The sequence below is a fragment of the Cyrtonyx montezumae genome, unplaced genomic scaffold, assembly GCF_038088225.1.
Source record: "Cyrtonyx montezumae isolate F1298 unplaced genomic scaffold, pur_monq_1.0 scaffold_20, whole genome shotgun sequence".
In the NCBI taxonomy this organism is placed as follows: domain Eukaryota; kingdom Metazoa; phylum Chordata; class Aves; order Galliformes; family Odontophoridae; genus Cyrtonyx; species Cyrtonyx montezumae.
In genome coordinates, this window is record NW_027071937.1 from 1,466,043 (window position 1) to 1,485,502 (window position 19,460).

General features: G+C 39.3%; 1 protein-coding gene across 10 annotated transcripts in view; it reads left to right on the forward strand.

The window, feature by feature from the left end:
- The window catches only part of STRBP (spermatid perinuclear RNA binding protein), a 51,488-nt gene that overhangs the window by 26,996 nt on the left and 5,032 nt on the right, over positions 1–19,460 (forward strand). For 3 of the 10 annotated variants that reach the window (XM_065737282.1, XM_065737281.1, XM_065737283.1), the window contains exons 6-17: positions 4,662–4,756; positions 5,172–5,267; positions 6,086–6,197; positions 6,802–6,899; positions 7,339–7,450; positions 8,041–8,133; positions 8,727–8,926; positions 11,146–11,304; positions 11,973–12,107; positions 12,867–13,007; positions 14,574–14,697; positions 16,332–18,975. In XM_065737282.1, the coding sequence (XP_065593354.1) occupies positions 4,662–4,756; positions 5,172–5,267; positions 6,086–6,197; positions 6,802–6,899; positions 7,339–7,450; positions 8,041–8,133; positions 8,727–8,926; positions 11,146–11,304; positions 11,973–12,107; positions 12,867–13,007; positions 14,574–14,697; positions 16,332–16,489 (1,523 nt within the window). In that variant the 3' untranslated portion in view covers positions 16,490–18,975. The other 7 variants (XM_065737284.1, XM_065737290.1, XM_065737286.1 and 4 more) reach the window with 6 other exon arrangements.

A 19,460-nucleotide genomic window follows, 5' to 3' on the forward strand; every position in this document is an offset into this window, starting at 1 on the left:
ACTTCATATCCTTGGTGCAAAATAGATTTAGAAAACTTTAACTTAGTTTCCTTCTGTTCCTTCTCCCTAACTGCCTGACCTCCAATCTAGTCATTAGCCCCCTTTGAAAGAACTGTTGACTGGTAGCATCAATGAGGCTGGAAACAAAGAGAAAGAGAGAAGAGCAAATGCAGCCATATTTTATTTTTTAAATCATGTCAATAATTTCTGCTTTGCTTCCCAAACCTATCCCTAGAGACTTTACCACTGGATGATGTCAGACCTTTGACCAACTGGCCACTCTCTGTCATGACAACTGAGGCAGCTGGGCCCATGTGGGCTAGGGAACTCCCTGTCGCTCTCTTCCCATTCTGGACTTGCCACCAGTCCTTTGCTTCCTCCCCTCTCCCACATGAACTACCGATACAATGTGAAATGTTGGTCAGTTTCTCTTTCTTTTTCCTATTTTGGAGGTAAGGGCAGGAAGGCTCATTTTGAGAGAAAACTTAGCACTCTGGCAGCAGTTGGATGCAGAAAAATCTTACAAAATAGATGAATGGCAAAGATTTCCTAATTGCAGTGTCTATTTATTCTCATGTTAGTAACTATGCTCTTTTGCAAGACCACTAAAAACAAAGTGTGTATTACTTCAAATGTTCTCCAGCTTTCCACAAGCTATCGGTCAGGTTTGTTGTTTCTGCAATTGATGGATGTTTGTGAGGAGATGCACAAAGTACAAAACAAATTTTACTGATAAAGCATTTGTAACATGCCCACAAGGTGATAGTTTTCTATAAAAGCTTCCATCTGTTCTTGCAAAAGAAAGGGATGCCGTTGTGGCGGTGAACTTAGGACTCCTGAATACACCTTAAAATGAATGAGGATTTGAATTTTAATTCTTTCCTATATTTTAAATATTCTATATTGTTTTCATTGTCCTCAGATATTTAGCATGACTTAAAACTGTGTTGCTGCCTCTTGGAGCAGTGTTACGCTGTTATTTCTGTGAAGCTGACAGGAACAGTTAGAGGAAATGGATTTTGTTTTAAAGCACAGGTTCTTTGACAATGATTCCTACCAAGTGAAGCAAATTCATTCTCTCTCTATGTAAAAGGTACGCAGATGTTGATATGTAAATTAAATTTTTAAGTAGTAAATATATAAATTCATATTTTTTATAATGTTTGCATTCTTTCAGTTCCTTTCGCCGAGGGAAAATATCCAGAGAAATTTTCAGCTAAAAATACCTCAATCTCTGAAGAAAATACTGCCATATTTTTTCAGTATTCCCAGAGAGAATGCCAGCCAAACTTAATTGCAATTTTAAAACCTGTTCGAAGTTTATTCTATGTCTTCTTTTGAATGGAGGAATTCAATGCTTCTCAGTTTGCCTTTCATCTTTAGTGTAAGACAGGCTGCTCATGTCCAGGTGTCCTGCGAGCTGACTCCACACAAAACTGACCAAGGTTTCACCGTTCGGTGGAGAGCCACTAATCCTCCTCTAACCAAATCAGTGAGGTTAGGGCAATGGGCCTCCTTCTCAGTGCTCCCATCTGTTCTGTAGGAATGCTGTGTGTACCTTCATGCCCTGATGTCAGAATGTATCAAAAAACATTTCTGGATTTCTTTTCAGTCCCCACCTCTTTGGAAAAGTGTTTATGTTTAAACTGTGGTGTTTGCCCTATTTGTTTTTGCTGCTTGTTAGCAAAAATAAATAGTGGGTTACTGTGTGTATGTGTGCGCGCGTGCATTTCAGTGTTTCTCAAATGGCTATCCATAAAGCTCTGCTTTCTCATAGGAAGATAAGCATCTAAATGCTTGCAAGTTGCTTCAGATTAAATTGAAACTAATTTTTCTAGCCATAACATTGAATATAAATTGAGCTCTCCAGACCAAAATGCTGTACCTTGCAAATCAGTTCTTGCTATTGAGCAGTAGTCACACAAACTTACGTAATAATAATAAACCAGTTCAGTTACCAGAATGGTGCTGGGATCAGCCCTGCTCCATAACTGAACACCTACTGCATAAACAGCCTGTCTTTGCTGGCAGACAGGGATGCTCCAGAGCAGAGGGACCTTGCCTCTGTGGAGAAGACAACACTCCTTGTGTGGCTGACTTAAATGAAAAGCTGGCAGCCGCTGCAAGGAGAGAGAGTCAATACAGCAAGTGGGGAGAGATTTACTGAAGATCGGTTCTGTGTTGCAGAGTGTGAGCTGATGTCAGGGCCTTATTATTAACTACTTGTTTAAACTCCTTCTATAATTACTTTTGTTAAAACCACAAGGAAAAAAAAAAGAAAGCTTTGCAACCACACTTGAAAATTTTGATTGGGTCTCACTTTCCTGACTGGCGGAGCATGAAGAAACATGCCATTCTACTGAGGATGTTGAAAGGCAGTCTGCTACAAGCTGCTCACCCTCTTCACTGCCTGTTCTCTTCATCCTTCTGTTTAATAGAATCTTGCACCAGAAGTTGACTGACTGCAGCATCTGCAAGAAGTGCTCAGAACACTGAAATTGTAATTGGCAAAATTCTCCAAGGTATTTCTAACATAGAGCTTTGGAAATAGTCTTACTCCTACTGGAGAAGTAAGATTTCAGTTTGCTGAAAACAAATCTTGGAAAAACCTTTTTATTCACGCGATCGACTGATGACATATTCTGTCTGTGACCTTATAGTTAAAAGACAAACTTTGTCACTAGCTGCAATGTGCTGTAGCAGTGCTGTGCTAGTTTAGATACACTAGTTTGGCAACGAACGGTACCTTCACAAAAACTAATGATTTTGCAGTCAGTCATCTTTTCTATTTCTAACGTTTTAAAATAAGATTCTGATCATTCATTGACAGTAGCTGTTTTATAAAATAAGTGAGCTTTAAGCAGATGTTTTTATTGTCCAAAATAAAGGATCTTTTTATGCAACTACACAGATGTATACTTCGTAACTGTGCCACAAAACTACTCCTGAAAAGAAGTGAAACTGCAAAATTTAGAAGCAAGCTTTGCATTCCTAAGTGACCTTTTGTCCTCACAGCAAACGAGTACCTTGAGATGCAGCTTTTATTTGGAGAACATGCAAGAGGAGTGATTAATCTCAATACTGTAATGGTGTTGTTGAGGGCAATAAGAAACAATGCAAATATCTGCTGTGAAGTTCATCAGGGCCAGAAAATAAGCTTATAGCACTTAAGTCTTCTGCTGACAGCAGAACAAGGAGGTGCAAAATGCAACTATGAACAATCAGACAAGATATTCAGTTCTGTTCAGTTTTACACTTTTTTTTTTTTTTTTTTGCTTTGGGCTCTTTTATCCATTGTAACACGATGCGCTTCTACCAGAGTTACCTTCCCATTGGTGGCACAGGAGGTGGTACAGCTTAACTTTTAAGGTGCAATTACATTTATAGACTGTGCCGCTGAAAGTAACCTATGGAAAAGTACTTAGAATTGATTAGTAACATTTCTGACAGTACTTTTTCTCCTAACATCCTGATATTTTAGAAGTCTTTCTGGATACTGAATCCGGTATAGATTTTGGACCGGATGTTGTATTTCATCCAGACATTCATAATCTCTCTTGCTACCTACAGAGTTGTCCATTAGGACCAATGAAAAGGTTGTTGTAGTTTTTCCAAAATGTTTCCTTTGAAATGAAGAGTAGTTGTGTATTCACATGGAAACATGTTCAAGGCTACAGCTGAGCCATGAATTCATTTGTCTTCCACTATGATGATCTAATGTCAGAAAATCTGAATCAGCATCCTCTCAGATATGCACAATCTGTATCCTCTCAGATACAGTTGTACAGTTTCCAGAAAGTCTGGATGCTCACTTCTCCTTTTAGGAACAAATAACAATTAGGGAAGAGAGGACTTTTATAAAATTCCTTGTTATAGAATTGGATGTGACTGCTAAGAGCAGTTTTTTGCATGCTGGATTAAAAAAGAGAAAGGAGAGAAAAGTGTAAAGCTCAACAGATGTCTTGTCTCTACAATCCTTCTTTGAGTTTCATCTGTCTGTTTTTGGTTGCTGTTGGGAGTGAAGATTTTTACAAGTGGGGACTGCTTCTCAATATGTTTATCATTGTAATTTACCAAACTTCTTTATTTTGTACGTTCTGGTTATATGAAGGATCAAATTTCTCATTAGCTTTTGTTGAGTTCAATTGGCTAATACTTATCAAGAAAAAATATTTCAAAGTAAAAAAAAAATTTTTAATCTTCAACACTTGCATGAGAATAACTTCAGAGTACTTTGTACCTACTGTGCTTTTTATATTCTACCCCTCTTCAGAAAATCTTCCCCTTGTCAAAAGAAGCTTGTCTCTGAAATTCTGTGCCATTTTTGTGCACTTAAAAGTCACAAAGAAGGGAAAGAACAACCAAAGAAAGTGCTATATAGCTGTTTTCTGCCCTGAAATGTGTTCTACATTTTTAATAAGATCCCAGATTGTCTATAGCAGTGACCAACTTTATTATTACTATTATAAGGAGCGAATGCCTTTGCTTCTGTTGCACACGTGCACATTTACTACCTTTAATGGCTTGTTTAAATTAAATAACAGTGCACTTAAAATTCTGGGAGTCTTATTACCTCTTTGAGATGCTGCCGCTCTTTTTGTATTGTGACAGAAACCCCTTGGTCAAATTGTATCTGTCTCTTTTTATCCCATTTTTACCAGTAGACAGTGTTGCGATGAAAGATCCTCCGGACTTATTGGACAGGCAGAAATGCCTGGAGGCCTTGGCGTCTCTGCGGCACGCCAAGTGGTTTCAGGTTGGCTCTTTGTTCTTACCTTGTTGTTACTGTAGCCTTACGAGGTTTATTTTGAGATACTTATTTCTAATGCCTCTTTAATTTCTGATTAGTCCCTAGTAGAGCAAAGGTCTACAATTCCGAATTCAGTGCTGTACTGTGTAAGGGCAGGCGTGGCAGGTACACAGCCAACTGGTCTAGAGTTGTTGTGAGACTACGAGAGCAGTGTTGACATTTTGCTTCCTTTTCCTTGTCTCTCTATAAATTGCAATATTTTACTTTCAGTAACTGTTCTTATTGCACGAGTCTGATTAAGTATTAAGTAGTTACCATTAAAAAAATAAGTCTATCCCAGGACTCTGTGCATTTAAAAAGAAAAGCAAAAGTGAAGGCAAGGTTTTTTGCAGGTATACTGGAACCGTTTTGTTTGTTTTAGGCCAGGGCAAATGGACTAAAATCATGTGTAATTGTGCTCCGTATTCTGCGGGATTTGTGCAACAGAGTCCCCACATGGGCACCACTGAAAGGATGGGTAAGTACAGAAAGAGCTGAAGGCAACCTGCTCAGATCCCAGACTTTTTTAAGGATTGTAGTGGTGTCTGAACTAGGGGAAACAGTGCACTGTATGGTGTGTCTCCCTTTAACTTCTCTCCCAACTCTCTGAACTTTCCGCTAACTGCTGCCTGCATAGGAATGTGCTTACAGGAAGGAAAGAGAACATGAACATTTGTTCAGTCTATTATGTCTGCCAATACTATGGAAAGAGGAATGACATTGTGGGGACTTGCACACCCTTAGGAATTCACGATAGAATTCCCTATGTTACCTCCAACTTCAGCTATTTATAGTCTCCTGTTACAGTGGCAACAATGGTCCTATCAGAGCACATCATTCCATGTTAGCAGGTTTGAAGAGGGCTAAGTGCTCTGCACATCCAGTAAGGAACACTTCAGAGGTCACAGAAGGCAGTGTTTTCTCTCATACAGAACAGGTATCACAGAATTGTGGGGATTGGAAGGGACCTCTAGAGATCATCAAGTGCTGTCCCCTTCGATATCCCTTAGGCAGGAAGGGAATATTCATGGTTTGGCTATAAAAGGCTTATCCTTGTAGACTTTCCTATGCAGTTAATGAGGTGCATTCATTTCCTCAGAAGGTAACTAACTCAGAGCAGGGAACAAATATATGTGCTATGAACTGTCCTCCAGAATGGCAGTATCTGCAGTTTGGCCTGTAGTGGATTAAAACTGGAGTAACCTGATGTGAATGTTCTTCCCCCTACCTCTCAATTTTTAACTGCAGTTACAGTTACCCTTGTGTCCATACTAATCATAATTTAATGTCTTCTAGCCACTCGAGCTTATATGTGAAAAATCTATAGGTACTTGTAATAGACCTTTGGGCGCTGGGGAAGCATTACGACGAGTGATGGAGTGCTTGGCATCTGGAATTCTGCTTCCTGGTAAGGGGCTGGATTAACTTCAGGAATACAAAAGACTTAGCAGGCAGCTCGCATCCGTCTAACAGCATGCTGCTGCTTGCTGTGTGATTAGATGAAAAACACCTACCTTGTGCTCCCTGCCTGCTGTGGAACTAAATGAATGACTTATTTCTTAAAATTAAAAGACAAAAAGAAGGTTGCATGGTTGTAACTGTTTGAATGAAGTACTTCCATTGCAGTTAGGAGTTCATGGGGAATCTCTGACTTTGGTTAAGAGGGACCTCAAAGATCATCGTGTTCCCCCCCCTCTGCTGTAGCAGGGTTGCCAAACACTAAATCAGGCACTGGATCAGTATGCCCAGTCCACCCCATCCAACCTGGCTATAAACACCTCTAGAGAAATGCTAGGTTTGCTTATAAACAAACTTCTGTCTCATTAAGGGGTTACATACAATTACTGACCTAATGACTAGCTGTTTTCTATGGTTTTACTGAAATCAGCGTGTCTACCCAAATCATTTGTTGTTATTAAACTGCCTTCTTCTTGCAGATATCATTTAGTCCCTGTTTTCATATCATTCCATGTTTACTCCCAACAATTTCTTTTTATCTTCTTCCTTCCCAGGAGGCCCTGGTCTCCATGACCCCTGTGAACGGGAGCCAACAGATGCTTTGTCTTACATGACAGTTCAGCAAAAAGAAGCCATTACACACAGTGCTCAGGTACAGAACTCGTACTGAAGAGCTGGATGCTACAATACTGAAGAATTCAGCTAATTAATTCAGTTCCTTCTCTGTCAGGGTGGCATATTTTAAAAGGAGTCCTGATGGTTCTTCTAGTGCCCTTCAATGAAAGGATGAAATGAATTGAGTGCAGCAGTTTAATAGAGGTTAAATAAATCCTTAAGCAGTCATGTGTGTACACCATTGCATCCTATCTCAGGTGCACACAGCCCAGAGTCCTAGAGTAGGCTCCCTGTCAATGCAGCCTGCATTTTGTATTATGGAAAAAGAGTTTTTGATTTTTATGAATAAACATTTTTCTGTAGCTGTCATTCCACACAGAGCAAACAACTGTGTTTACAAACGTAGTTAGAAATGTAGACAACTGTGGAAAAAACAGCACTGTGACATAACTTTTATTTCTACTGTCACCTTATAGCATGCCCTCAGATTATCAGCCTTTGGTCAGATTTATAAGGTTTTGGAAATGGATCCCCTCCCATCAAACAAGTCATTTCAGAAATATTCCTGGTCAGTAGCTGACAAAGAAGGTACGTATTGTTTGCTCTAAAAGTAACTAATATGGAAATAAAATAGGAATTAATGTCGAATGAACAAAACTCCTGAGTTACATGCTATGAGCGTAAGGTGAAAGCTGTTCTTTGTGTTAAATTTTGTTCGGCTTTGTCTTTTATGTAATTATTTTGTTGTTAGGAGAAAGTGTGGAAGCTCTTTTCTCCAGAAGTACCAACAGAGTAGTGGCAGTACAGCTTCAGTACTGATGATTTTCCTTAACACAAAATCATTTTGGGATCTAAGGATAAATAGTAGTTGTGATTCTTATGCTGGGGAAGAGGAGAATGTAGACTGGTGAAAAACCACATAATGAATGTCCATAACAATAATCTCATTACTTATATGGCACAAAATATTGGAAATAGGTATCTTCCATGGTTTAGTACAATGAGTAACAAGCTACTCTTGGCTCATATGTACAAATAAGAGAAAGCTTTGATTGAAGGTTGAGGGCTTTTTCCATAGTTATAAACATGGAAAGAACAGTATGGGACTGTTGTGATTCTGTTATGGAATTCTGCTTTTCTAATCGTACATTCATATTACAAGGGAATTTACACCCTAGGTACAGGCTCATCTGCTCTCAAGAGACCATTTGAAGATGGTGTTGGGGATGATAAAGATCCAAATAAAAAGATGAAGCGTAATCTGAGAAAAAGTAAGTGCAACACTTCTCCATTCTATTTTCAAAGATGCATTGTACAGTAGGAACTGATTTAAAAACTTCTCTGTGTTGCTGTGGAACAGCATGTGAAAAAATCCTTGCCACAAAAAAAAGTATTGCTATTGTCCAGCACTGAGAATGTCATACAGTTCCAGTCCCTCAGTACTCTCCCACAAGAACATAAAATGCTTCATTTTTAAAACATTGACATTGAATTTATGCACAGAATAAAAAACTCTCAGCAATTCTGTGACCCAGTCAATTCTAGAGGTTATTTTGATTGTGCTACCATTGGTGCCAGTACTACATCTGGTCCTTCACTACTTAAAAAACTTCTATTAGAGAGGCTGGGATGAATACTGATAGCTGCAGGAGTGTTGTGTTAACTTTAAAATATGGATAATTATAGTTACCTAAAGGTGAAATAGTGTATTACAACTTAGGTGTTATGACTACCCTTAATCTTTGAAAGACTGGGAGGTTGTTTTGCTCCTTTATATGGGCAGAATGCACTTACATGCAAACAGATACAGACTGTTTCGTTTCTCCTGTTTTGTTAATCTCCCTCCTTTCTTCTCTCCACTCAGTACTAGATAGTAAAGCAATAGATCTCATGAATGCTCTGATGAGGCTGAACCAAATCAGGCCAGGACTTCAGTATAAGCTGCTATCCCAGTCTGGTCCAGTCCACGCCCCAGTCTTCACAATGTCTGTAGACGTTGATGGTACAACATATGAAGCATCAGGACCTTCTAAGAAAACAGCCAAGCTCCATGTGGCAGTGAAGGTAAGGCAGCCTGAAGTAATCTGCTAACCTCAGATCTTGGAACACAGAGCACAAAATATGGTTTTGAGAACTAGTAATGCTAGTGAAGTTCAATAATAAATAACTGAGTGAGGCTGAGTTACTACCCATGTACTCAGAACATGGTTGGACAATGGGTGAAAAAGCATCACTGCTTTTAGAATAATGGAGAGGAACAGTGTAGAAATATGGACTGAAAATCTCCCATGGCTCTGCATGTCAGCTCATGGACTGAATGTGGTATTTAAGTTCTGCATCAGTCATAGGAGGGGTGTCTGTGTGTCAGTTCTGCTTCTCCTGTTGGTTGAACAGCATGTTGGTGGCTCCCTCTTTGCCCCCTTTCTTCTCCAAATCTCTCCATTCACGGGTTGTTAAACTCCTTGAAATAAGGAGCTGTTTCCTGTCCTTGGTATTGGAAGAATACCTTTATGCACAGTGGTAAACACTTTGCATAATGATTGGTCTGCAGTCAGTTTTTCAGTAACTAAGGCAGTTGCTGGTTAACTTGCTGTTGCCTCTTGTAGGTGCCATACATTGGCAGAGGTCTTAATAGACTGGAATGCCCAGTGTGAGCGCCCTTACTGCATGGCAGGGGGAAAGCTGAGATGTTAAAGCAGACCATGCCTGCTGGGTTTCTGGGAAGAAAGTGAAGTTTCTTTCACATGAACTGCTTGTAGGAGAACCTCTTAATAGAACTGCTGTTATGATAAAAACATGCACATCTGTCATTCTGTGCTTCATACTGCGTGTTCTTAAGAAAAACTGCATTTTCAAAGGCTTCATGTGGCAACTTTGTGCTTTCTTACAATTTCAGTATTGAAAATCCCATTGTCCTTTGTGCTTCCAAGTTCAAAATGCCCAGAAGTATCTGAGGGAATGTGTTCTTCCTCAGGAAAGGCAACTCTATATGTGTGTCCTTCCTGACTTTCTTCCTCATGCCTTTATTTTACCTCACTCCCTGCAGTTGTTTGTGGGGAAGTAAAAGAGGAGTGTGGAGGGGAAAGAAGACTTGTTCCAAAGAGCTGTAACTTCTCTGCCTTTGAACTCCTCTGTGTTTGACAGATCTTTGCTGGTACTAACCCAGCTTTGTTCTCAATCTACACACACAGATCCTGGGCTGTATTTCAAAACATCCCCGATTCAAGCCAAGGACAAATGGATGGTGTGGCAGAGACTAGCTTTCTCCAGCTGCCAGCACCCCACCCTCATCCCCCCACCCCCCCGGAGCAAATCTGGGCCCTTGTTTCCCATATTTACAAGGGAGCTTACTTTTAACATTTCAGTTTCTAGATCTGACCTTTCTGAAAATTAAAGCCCTGAAAATTGAGCTAAATGTACAACACCTGTATGGGAGCTGAGTCTGGAGTCACCCTTATAGTTCTGAACTCAGTGTTCAAACAGTGATTTTTCGCACTTTCTTCTTGGGACTATGTTTTCAGGGAAGTTTCAGGTTGGTTTCAGATTCTTTGAGCCTGTGTCTGGTAACTTTACAACTAGGTTCCCTAAATGGCTAAAGGAGTGGCTGGCCTTGCTAGCAGAGGATATTTTTAAAGGAACTGATTAATACCTCAGAGTAAAATTTCATTTGCTATGTGGCTGCTGGTTGTAAGCAGCATAGAGTAAGCTAGGAAGTTCTACCATGCTTCACTCAAACTTACTACAGATGAAGTAGTTTACTGCTCTCCTAGCTGGACATTACCACGCTTTACATCTTAGTTCAGAGAACCTAAATTGTCTCCCCGTGTACCCATTTTAGAAGCACTTATCCTCAGGTGTTCGTGAAAGATGCCAGGAAGGTGGGATGCCAGCCCTGAAGCTTCAGGGTCAGATTTTGTATACTGCCATCAGCTGTCATCTATACTTCCCTAGGAAACTCCAGAAGTACCATCTTGTACAAATATAGTGCTTTAATTCTCATGATACTGTTTGTCTGTTATGCTCCACAGTCAAATCTATTCATCTGTCTATATAAACACGGAGGGAAAAGTGTACAAAACAATCTCCTGGTCATACTGTTAAGTGGTGTCGTGGATGACCTTCCTAATATTACCATATTATTTTGCATGGAAATCTTGAGATGAATAGTGCTCATGAGTAACTACTGTATTAAAGACAAATATTTCTATTTGTTTTGATTCCAGTTCTTAAACCTGAAACTATTTTACCTATTTTACAGCTAATAACCTGCATTTTTGTTGTAGGTTTTACAAGCAATGGGTTATCCAACTGGTTTTGATGCAGATGTTGAATGTGTAAGTTCTGATGAAAAATCAGATAATGAAGGTAAAAATGAAACAGTGTCTTCAATCTCAAGCAATAATACTGGAAATTCTACAGCTGACACCTCTGCTACCCTAGAGGTGAGTAGTCCATAGAAAAGTTAGAACTTGCTTTTGGAAATTTCCTTCTCAATCCATCTTTACCGGTGAGCGGTCATTTGCACCTGTAGCTGAGTGCACTGTAATGCAGGCCCATGTGCTGGTGCACTTAGATCTCAGCCCAACCTTCCCTGCTTCCAGATATATTCATTTCAATACGTGATCTCTGCTGAGCCTTCTTCAGTCTGAGCTCTGAGTAGTGCCAGGAAGTAATTAGATGAAGCAGCAGAGAAGTGTGCAAGGTTGTGAAGGCCAACGTCCCCTATATCAGTATTTGATTTCAAGGAACTTGACACCATGGCTTCAGACTTGGATACCTTGTGGGTTTAAATTCCAAGTGCAGCTGGTGTAATGCTTGGTGATTCGTAGATACCAGACTAGGCTCTGAAACCACCAGCTTGCTATCACACTGGTGATAAGAGACTTTCTATCTGCTGTTCTAGCGCATCAAGCTACCAAGGCAGTGTTGCCTTTGATAGTTCTGCTCCTGGAAACTCTAGTGAGACTTGGGTATTGGGACCAAAATGCAATTCTAAAGTGATAATGGCCAGATGGCTGACCACTTGACGCTGTATGCTGTATTGCTGCAGATATTTGTCTGCCATTTGAAGACGTAAGGCTCTGAAGCAAACCCGTAACTGTCTCTCTAGGTAAGAACTCAGGGTCCTATACTGACAGCAAGTGGCAAAAACCCAGTGATGGAGCTCAATGAAAAAAGAAGAGGTTTGAAGTATGAGCTCATCTCTGAGACAGGTGGAAGCCATGACAAGCGCTTTGTGATGGAGGTGAGCAAAACAGATTCGTAGAGTTGGTAGGTGGTTTTACTAACAGTGCTTCAGTTCATGGAGTTGCTTGCTGTTACAGCTAAGATTTCTTCTGTACTTTTTGTATCTCTTACTGCTCCCCTGACTTGGGGAAGGGAAGACAAGATGAGAATTAAAACTGGATTTAGACAGCACTAAACCATATCATATCTTGTCATGAGTATGAGAAAAGTAATATCCACAGTCTGGAAAACAAAAATACTTGGTTAGCAAACATTGCAGACGTGCTTGGTAATCTCACAGTTTCAATTTTCTATTATTATCTTAGCAGAAGTATTTGAAATGACTGTGGTAGTGATTAAATTTGTCTTTATCTACTTCTGATACGTTTGGAGTAGCACTAAGCTTTAGAAGAGCTATGAGGTAGCGCTTTAGATATAGTGTTAGTGTAAGCAAAGATGTTGGTAAATAAGGCATTGTTAAAGATGAGGGGGCCTCAACATTTGACTCTGAAATCCCATTTCCAAGCAGCATCACTTATTTGTTGAACTTCAGTATCAAATAGATATATTGCTCCTCTTTTAACTCCAGTTGTAGTTTCCAGGTTCCTGACTCAGTGATAACAGTGGTTCATGTGATCACTCAGGTATTCTTTATTATGTTTCAGAAGCAAGTGTTGTTGTTTTTAACTGCCGAAAGCTGTCTCATCATTGACCAGCAGGTACAGCACAGTATTCCCAAGGGTAAACACTAGACATAAAATCTTATCTCAATTTTCAGGTAGAAGTAGATGGCCAGAAATTCAGAGGTGCAGGCCCAAATAAGAAAGTAGCAAAAGCAAGTGCTGCATTAGCAGCACTTGAGAAACTGTTTTCTGGACCTAATGCAGCAAACAACAAGAAAAAGAAAATTCTTCCTCAGGTAAGAATTGTTCCTTGCTTTTCTGGTACATTCTGTTACCACAGCTCTGTGTTTTATGACACAGGAGATTCTACAGGAAACTATTTCAGTGTTTTGTCTTATGGGCTCACAGTAAGGCTTCTATTTTTATGCCTTGACAGTAACTGCAGAAGCATAACAACACAGTATGATATTTAGGACCAGACTGTACACTGCTACTGTGAAATGTTTTCATATTATTAAGAGGTTTATGCTGAAGAAAATACAGTAGAAAAGGTGGCACAAAGAAGTGGTGAGGAGCTGGAGGAAATACTTAAGTTCAGTGGCTGAGTGATAACATGGAAGTTATTCTTTGTCAGAGCCATACAGTTCTCCTGCATCGCCTAACATACACAGACTTAGAGAATACATCATTTATAGTTTGGCAAAAGAGATGTTTCTAGGTTCTGGAGTAGGCTGAGATTTGTGTACCAGACTTGGCAAATGAGACATTTCATTCAGTGAGAAACATTTCTAAAATTAAAAAAAAACCAAAACTTGGTCTTGTCTATTAGGTTTAACAGCCCCAATGACCACTCAAGTTAAAGGTTGAACAGAGCAGAAACTATCAACGTCTTTCCTCCTCTTTTGTAAAAATACATTAAAATTAGGAATTTCTTGCCATTTCAGGAGCAGAACGTATCATAAAATAAATGTCAAGTCAACTTTTTGCCTTTGTTCTGTTACTAATAACAGTCCTCCTCATTTCACTGACTTCTAGTTAGGAGTATTTCAGTTTCTATTACTGTGTTGTAAGTCTACTGGATCAGGAAAACACTACCTCATAGGATAATGTTCCACAGGCAGTTGAGATATGAAGACTTAAGATTCAGGCATTTTCTAAATTGACTTTTTTTTACTGTTTTTTTTTTTTCCTCTCCATGTTCACGTTCTCTTTTTTGCAGAAGGCAGTGATGGTGATAACTTACTTTATTGTTTTTCCAGTGGGCAGCCAGGGGAGTATCCAGTAACACAAAGCTCTGCTCTGATGCAGTAAGCAGTAACAGCTTCTGCAACTGCTTGTAGTATTCCAAGATCTTTTGACACTTGAAGAGGAAACACTGATCTAAAGCAGTCTGGTGTTGCTATGAGGTGGTTATTTGTCTTTGCAATGAAGTCCTGGCCCTGCTGAAGATACACGGGTTCAGGGTGGTAGGAGGAAAGCAAAGGCCTTTTTGTAGATCAGTGAGAGGTAGTTTATAAGGAAAGACAGCAGAGAGGCATGCCAAAGAAAGGTGCAAAAACCACAGGGGTAGGTCAGGACCACACAGCCAAAACTCCAGTAAATGAAACGTAGTCAGATCATGCTGACTGCAAGGTGAACACAATCCTGATTCAGAACTAGGAGAACTTGTTCACTGAAGGGACTCAGTTTCTTTTAGTCATTCTTTTGACATTACTTTTCCATTCTGTACAATGCCTTAAGCAAGGACAGTGCATCAAGCATGCTTGAAGAGATAGAAGAAAGATACTGATTTAATGTAGATGGCCTTGTATTTCCAGCAACATTTTAACATTCCGAATTGCTGTTATTATTACTCCAAGCAGACTAAAGGAGTTGTCAATACAGCTGTTTCTGCAGCAGTCCAGGCTGTGCGAGGTAGAGGACGAGGTGCTTTAACAAGAGGTGCATTTGTTGGGACAGCTGCTGCTACGGGATACATAACACCAGGTAAGGCATGGCACTAACAGCAAATAGTTCAGTTCTCACTGCTGGTGTGTTCCATTCCGTGTGCTGGTCACCTATTAGGCTTCAGTCATCTGAGGTAAAGCAGAAAAGAGAATTCCTGGGGCTTTAAATAAATCAAAGCTCAAAAACTGGCAGTACCTATCGTTCACCAGTCTGCATCTTGTACTCCATCTGCACAGAGTAAGAGAATACAGCAATCCCCACAATGGCTTCCTGGGTTTTATCATTCTCTTATCTCTCTTTTTTTTCTTTTTTGTCATAGTTCACTGCCACAGCACAGTTCCCAAAACTGTTTTCCTAAGTAAGGAACCTCTTGGATCATGTACCTTTTAGCATTATGTGTGGCCCTCTTAAGAACCTCCTGCAGGGATAAATCTGGCAGGTTTAGGAGTCACTGTGATCCTAGAAATTATCCGTATGAATTGGACATACAAGCACAGCATCTAATGTTACCTTCTGTAGTGATTAAAAAAGAAATAAAAGAATTTCCATTCACACTCTGTCTGATGTTAATTTATCATCCTGGCTGTATTTTTCTGGTTAGCAATGAGAAATGGATCTTTTGGAATCTAGAGACCTCCTGGTTCACATTGGTCATACTTATCATACAGAACAAGTACATGACTAATCAGGTTACCTTACTGCTGATTCTTCAGGGCAGATTTGCAACCATCAGAAGCAGAACTGTTTAAGCTTGAAAGTTTGGGTACTCAGCTACTAGTGACTCTTCCAAAATAGTGATGGATGGTTTGTTTCTTTAACCAGTAGGTTGCGAGCAGATCTTAAAGAGACACTGTGTGAGGTGCAGCAGAAATGCAAGAAAGTTTTAATATTTACTTTCTCCTTTTCAGATTATGGTATGAGTTCTAATTGCACCTTTCAGCCATTCACACATACTAATAGCAAAGCCCTGTTGTTTGGTAGACCTCCTTCCTGGCACAGTAAAACAGCACGATGTCTTCATTGTTCCTGTATGTTGATGTAATCATAAATATTAAAAAATAGTAATTCATTTTTAATGGCTGTTAGCATTGGTTTTGGAACTGTCTTTCTGCCTAAGGAGTCATTTATGAGACACTTGAATCTGTCAGGGGCATGTTCATTGCCAGCGTGGAATTATTCCAGGAATGGATTTAATTTCCCAGTCATTGCAGTTGTTAAGCTTTTATTGGTCTTGGCCAACATAGAGTATCTCTCTTCATCCTCTTCTCAGAAATCTGTTGCTTTTTATGATGGACAACCGATCCCAACAGATGGAGCAGGTGGAGGACACAACCTTTAAAGCCTTAATTATTGAGATGTTACACACAGTTTCCATGTCCTGCTCCACAGTAATGTCTACTTCTTTTGAAGAAGGGTCCTGTTCTCTGCATCTTGATGTACAGATCTTTGTGAAACTTTCTTTTGTCTGTTAAGTGTCAGAAAATGCTGAATTCACATAGGAACTTCACTGACGATGTGGCATCTGCCACAGGCATCTAGCATTACCTTCCTTATTGTGGAAGTTGAGGAAAATATATGTACCAGAAAGGGTGCATGTGTTTTGGTATGCAAATAGCAATTGTCTTCAGTTAGCAGGGGAAATGAAACCCATCCCTCATCTGTTTGTATTGCAGGCTATGGAGCACCGTATGGGTACAGTACAGCTGCTCCAGCTTATGGTACGTATAGCCCAGTAATTAACAGATTAGAAATTATGCAGAAATTCTTGTGCCAGTCCAAATGTGGCAGTCCAAGTTGGCTCAGGGTTTACAGTAGAAATTTAAGAGATTAAAGCTCTTAAACCATGACAACAATACTTCTATGCCATAACCTTGTGGTTCTTTTTTGGTTGGAGTAGCTTTTTTTGCCTATGCTTTGCCTGATCTTGTGGAAGGACTGCTTGTTCTAATTGCCTGTTCCCTTTCATACTGAAACTGAAGTAGTTTTCTTACTTTTTACAGCCAATCTGTGCTCCATTCAAAGACTACCGAAGGGCCTATGTCAGCATCTCTGAGCAGTATTTATCTAAGTGACATTACAAATCATTGGCAAAGTATTTGTCCACAAGTTTAACTGGCCTGTGGACTAAGCTCCCTTAATATAGTCAACATTGTGAAATACTGAATACAGTCTATATGCATACACAAGTAAATCCCCCACACTCACACCCCCTTGCTGCAGGCTAAAACCACTGCTACCAGGGACAAGCAGAATGATTTTGTGTAGCTTATCTCATCATTAGGCTGCAAGGATGGTACTATATGGTCATTTGCCACAGTGCTTTTTACTAAGAAACACAGTAAAATCAGGCTGGTAAAGGATTGGTTTCATGAAGACTGTAAAATAAACTAAAATTTAGCAATTATGGGAAAGGTTTTTCTTACTTAAACTATTCCCTATCCACCTGCTTTTTTTTTTTTTTTAATGCTAGTCTAACATAATTTACCTCTAACTGGCCCTTTTGGTTACTTTGAATGAGGTTTATGTGGCAATGGGAGCAAAGGAGTTTGGAGTCAGTGATATGTCCTGGCACGCAAAAAACCCTGCATCTACTAGAAGTGGTATCAGTGGTCCTCACTTGTCACAGGACTGGAGGGAAATCTTTATACTCAAATGACAAGCTGGGTACATTTTAAGGTTCACACTTCTTTTTTCACGTGGGAACCCAAGCTTGCATTCCTGTTATTTCCTAGCTTTTGTCGTATTTGCAATACTTATTCTTTTCCAATTTGTATAGCTTGAAAAATACCAACTCCCCAGATAGCATTATAAAAGTTAGAAATAGTTTGAAGTACTTATTTCATCACTTTCTTTTAGAGGTATGAACTATAAGTGTTGGAAGAATGGTGCTGCTTTACTGAAACCATTCACTTTGTTTGACTGAGACTGGTCCTACTCTATGCTCCTACAGTGGAAAGGGGATATACAGTGGACAACGGGCTGCACTTAGAAGTGTGGAATTCTCCCTTGCAAATTCAGATAAACCTCTCTAGCTCTGCAGATCCTGTCCCATTAACAGGCCAAGTGCTTTGACAAAATGGCAGCTAACAGCTGTGTATTCTGTCCATTGTCCTTTTTTTTTTCCATGTTTTTTCAATGAAAAATAAAAAGAAATTAAGTTTATGGCTTATTTCATGCCTTTTTTAAAAAAAAAAAAATCCCTTTCCTTCCTTCCAAGCTGTAGTGACTGGCTGTAACCTAGATCAGCAGATACCTGCCCATATGTATTCTTACAAGCTGGGGCATACAGTGACATAACACAAATCCTTTTCCAGTTGTAGGCAGTACAACTGTTACCAATGTTCAGTAAGAGTTTTACTTGCAGCTTTTATATTCCTTCTTTCATTCCTTCCATTTCGTGTTCTTCTCATGATGCTTATTTTGGGAGCTGGATTTTAATCACTGATTTGTGTATATGTGACATATCACTGACTTCAAAGCGTTGTGGAATTGGATGCCCCCATTTTTCACATAAAGAGTTTCTGTTTTTAATGTCTTATGATTGTGATGCAAAGTACTGGGATAATGCTTTTTGGCTGTAAGGTAAACATGTCTCTCTGCCTTCGTAAGCTGTTGCATGTTGGGAAACTTCACTTTGATCATTTGATGCTCTGGAATACCTGCTGTTGCTGCTTTGTGATTTCTAAATGGATATGTAGGTTAAAAACTAGAATTTAAATAGGAAAGAATACTTTAAAAAAGCATTTAATTGTGCAGAAGCTTGCGAGGCCACAAGAACTATAATAATCATGGAATCAGGCATATATTAATCTTTCCAGATTTACAACTTGGATACAGGATAGCAAATGCAAAATACAGGTGATACAGAATTTGCTGTAGGTGCTTGATTTCTGACTGATCTACATGGATGCTTTCCAAAACTGCTGAACAGATTCCCTGTGAATTCTCCTCTATGTGCAGCAGTTCCTGTCTAGAATATCTGCAGCTGCAGCTGGCCTATGGAGTTAGAAAACACAACAGGGTAGTAGAGATGAAGCTATTTCAAAATGATAGTTAAAAGCCAGTCTCTTTTCAACAACAAACATTCTCTTTTGAGAATATTGCTTAATTTTAACAAATACAGGGACAAAAATAAGAGCAAACTTTAAGCTAACCATCTGTTTGAAATAGCACAAAGTGTTGAAATGTTACTGTTTGAGACTCTGCGCCCTAAAATGACATTGACTGATCTGGAAAGGGTAATGAAAACGTGATGATAAGCTCTTACCTGACTTTCTTTGGATACTGAACTTATTTGGAGTCCTCTCCCTTTTTTCTCTCTGTAGGTTTACCCAAGAGAATGGTTCTGTTACCAGTTATGAAATTCCCAACTTATCCTGTTCCCCACTACTCATTCTTTTAGCAAATGGCAGAAGCTAATTCCTATTGATTGAACAACACAATACAGTACAGAATGTTAGAAGAAAAAAGCCTTTTTATCCTGTTTTCTTTGAACACATACTTGAGCAGTCATTTGTAAAGAAACATCTTTTTCCTACTTTTTGATTTTAACAAAATGCAAATTTAGTTCTCTAAAACTTGAAAAAAAATGTTCTGTGAAATGTTACCTCATTTTCAAATAACTTATACCAGCCTTCTGTTATAGGGAAGAACTAGAAGCTTAAACCTTACGTTTTAAATGAAGTATCCGATTATGTAAAATTAAATTTGTGAAGGATGTATAGAATATAAAACACTGATCACAAATAAACTGTTTTGTTGTAACACAAGAGTACTGCCTGTTTCCTAATGCAGTCATACAG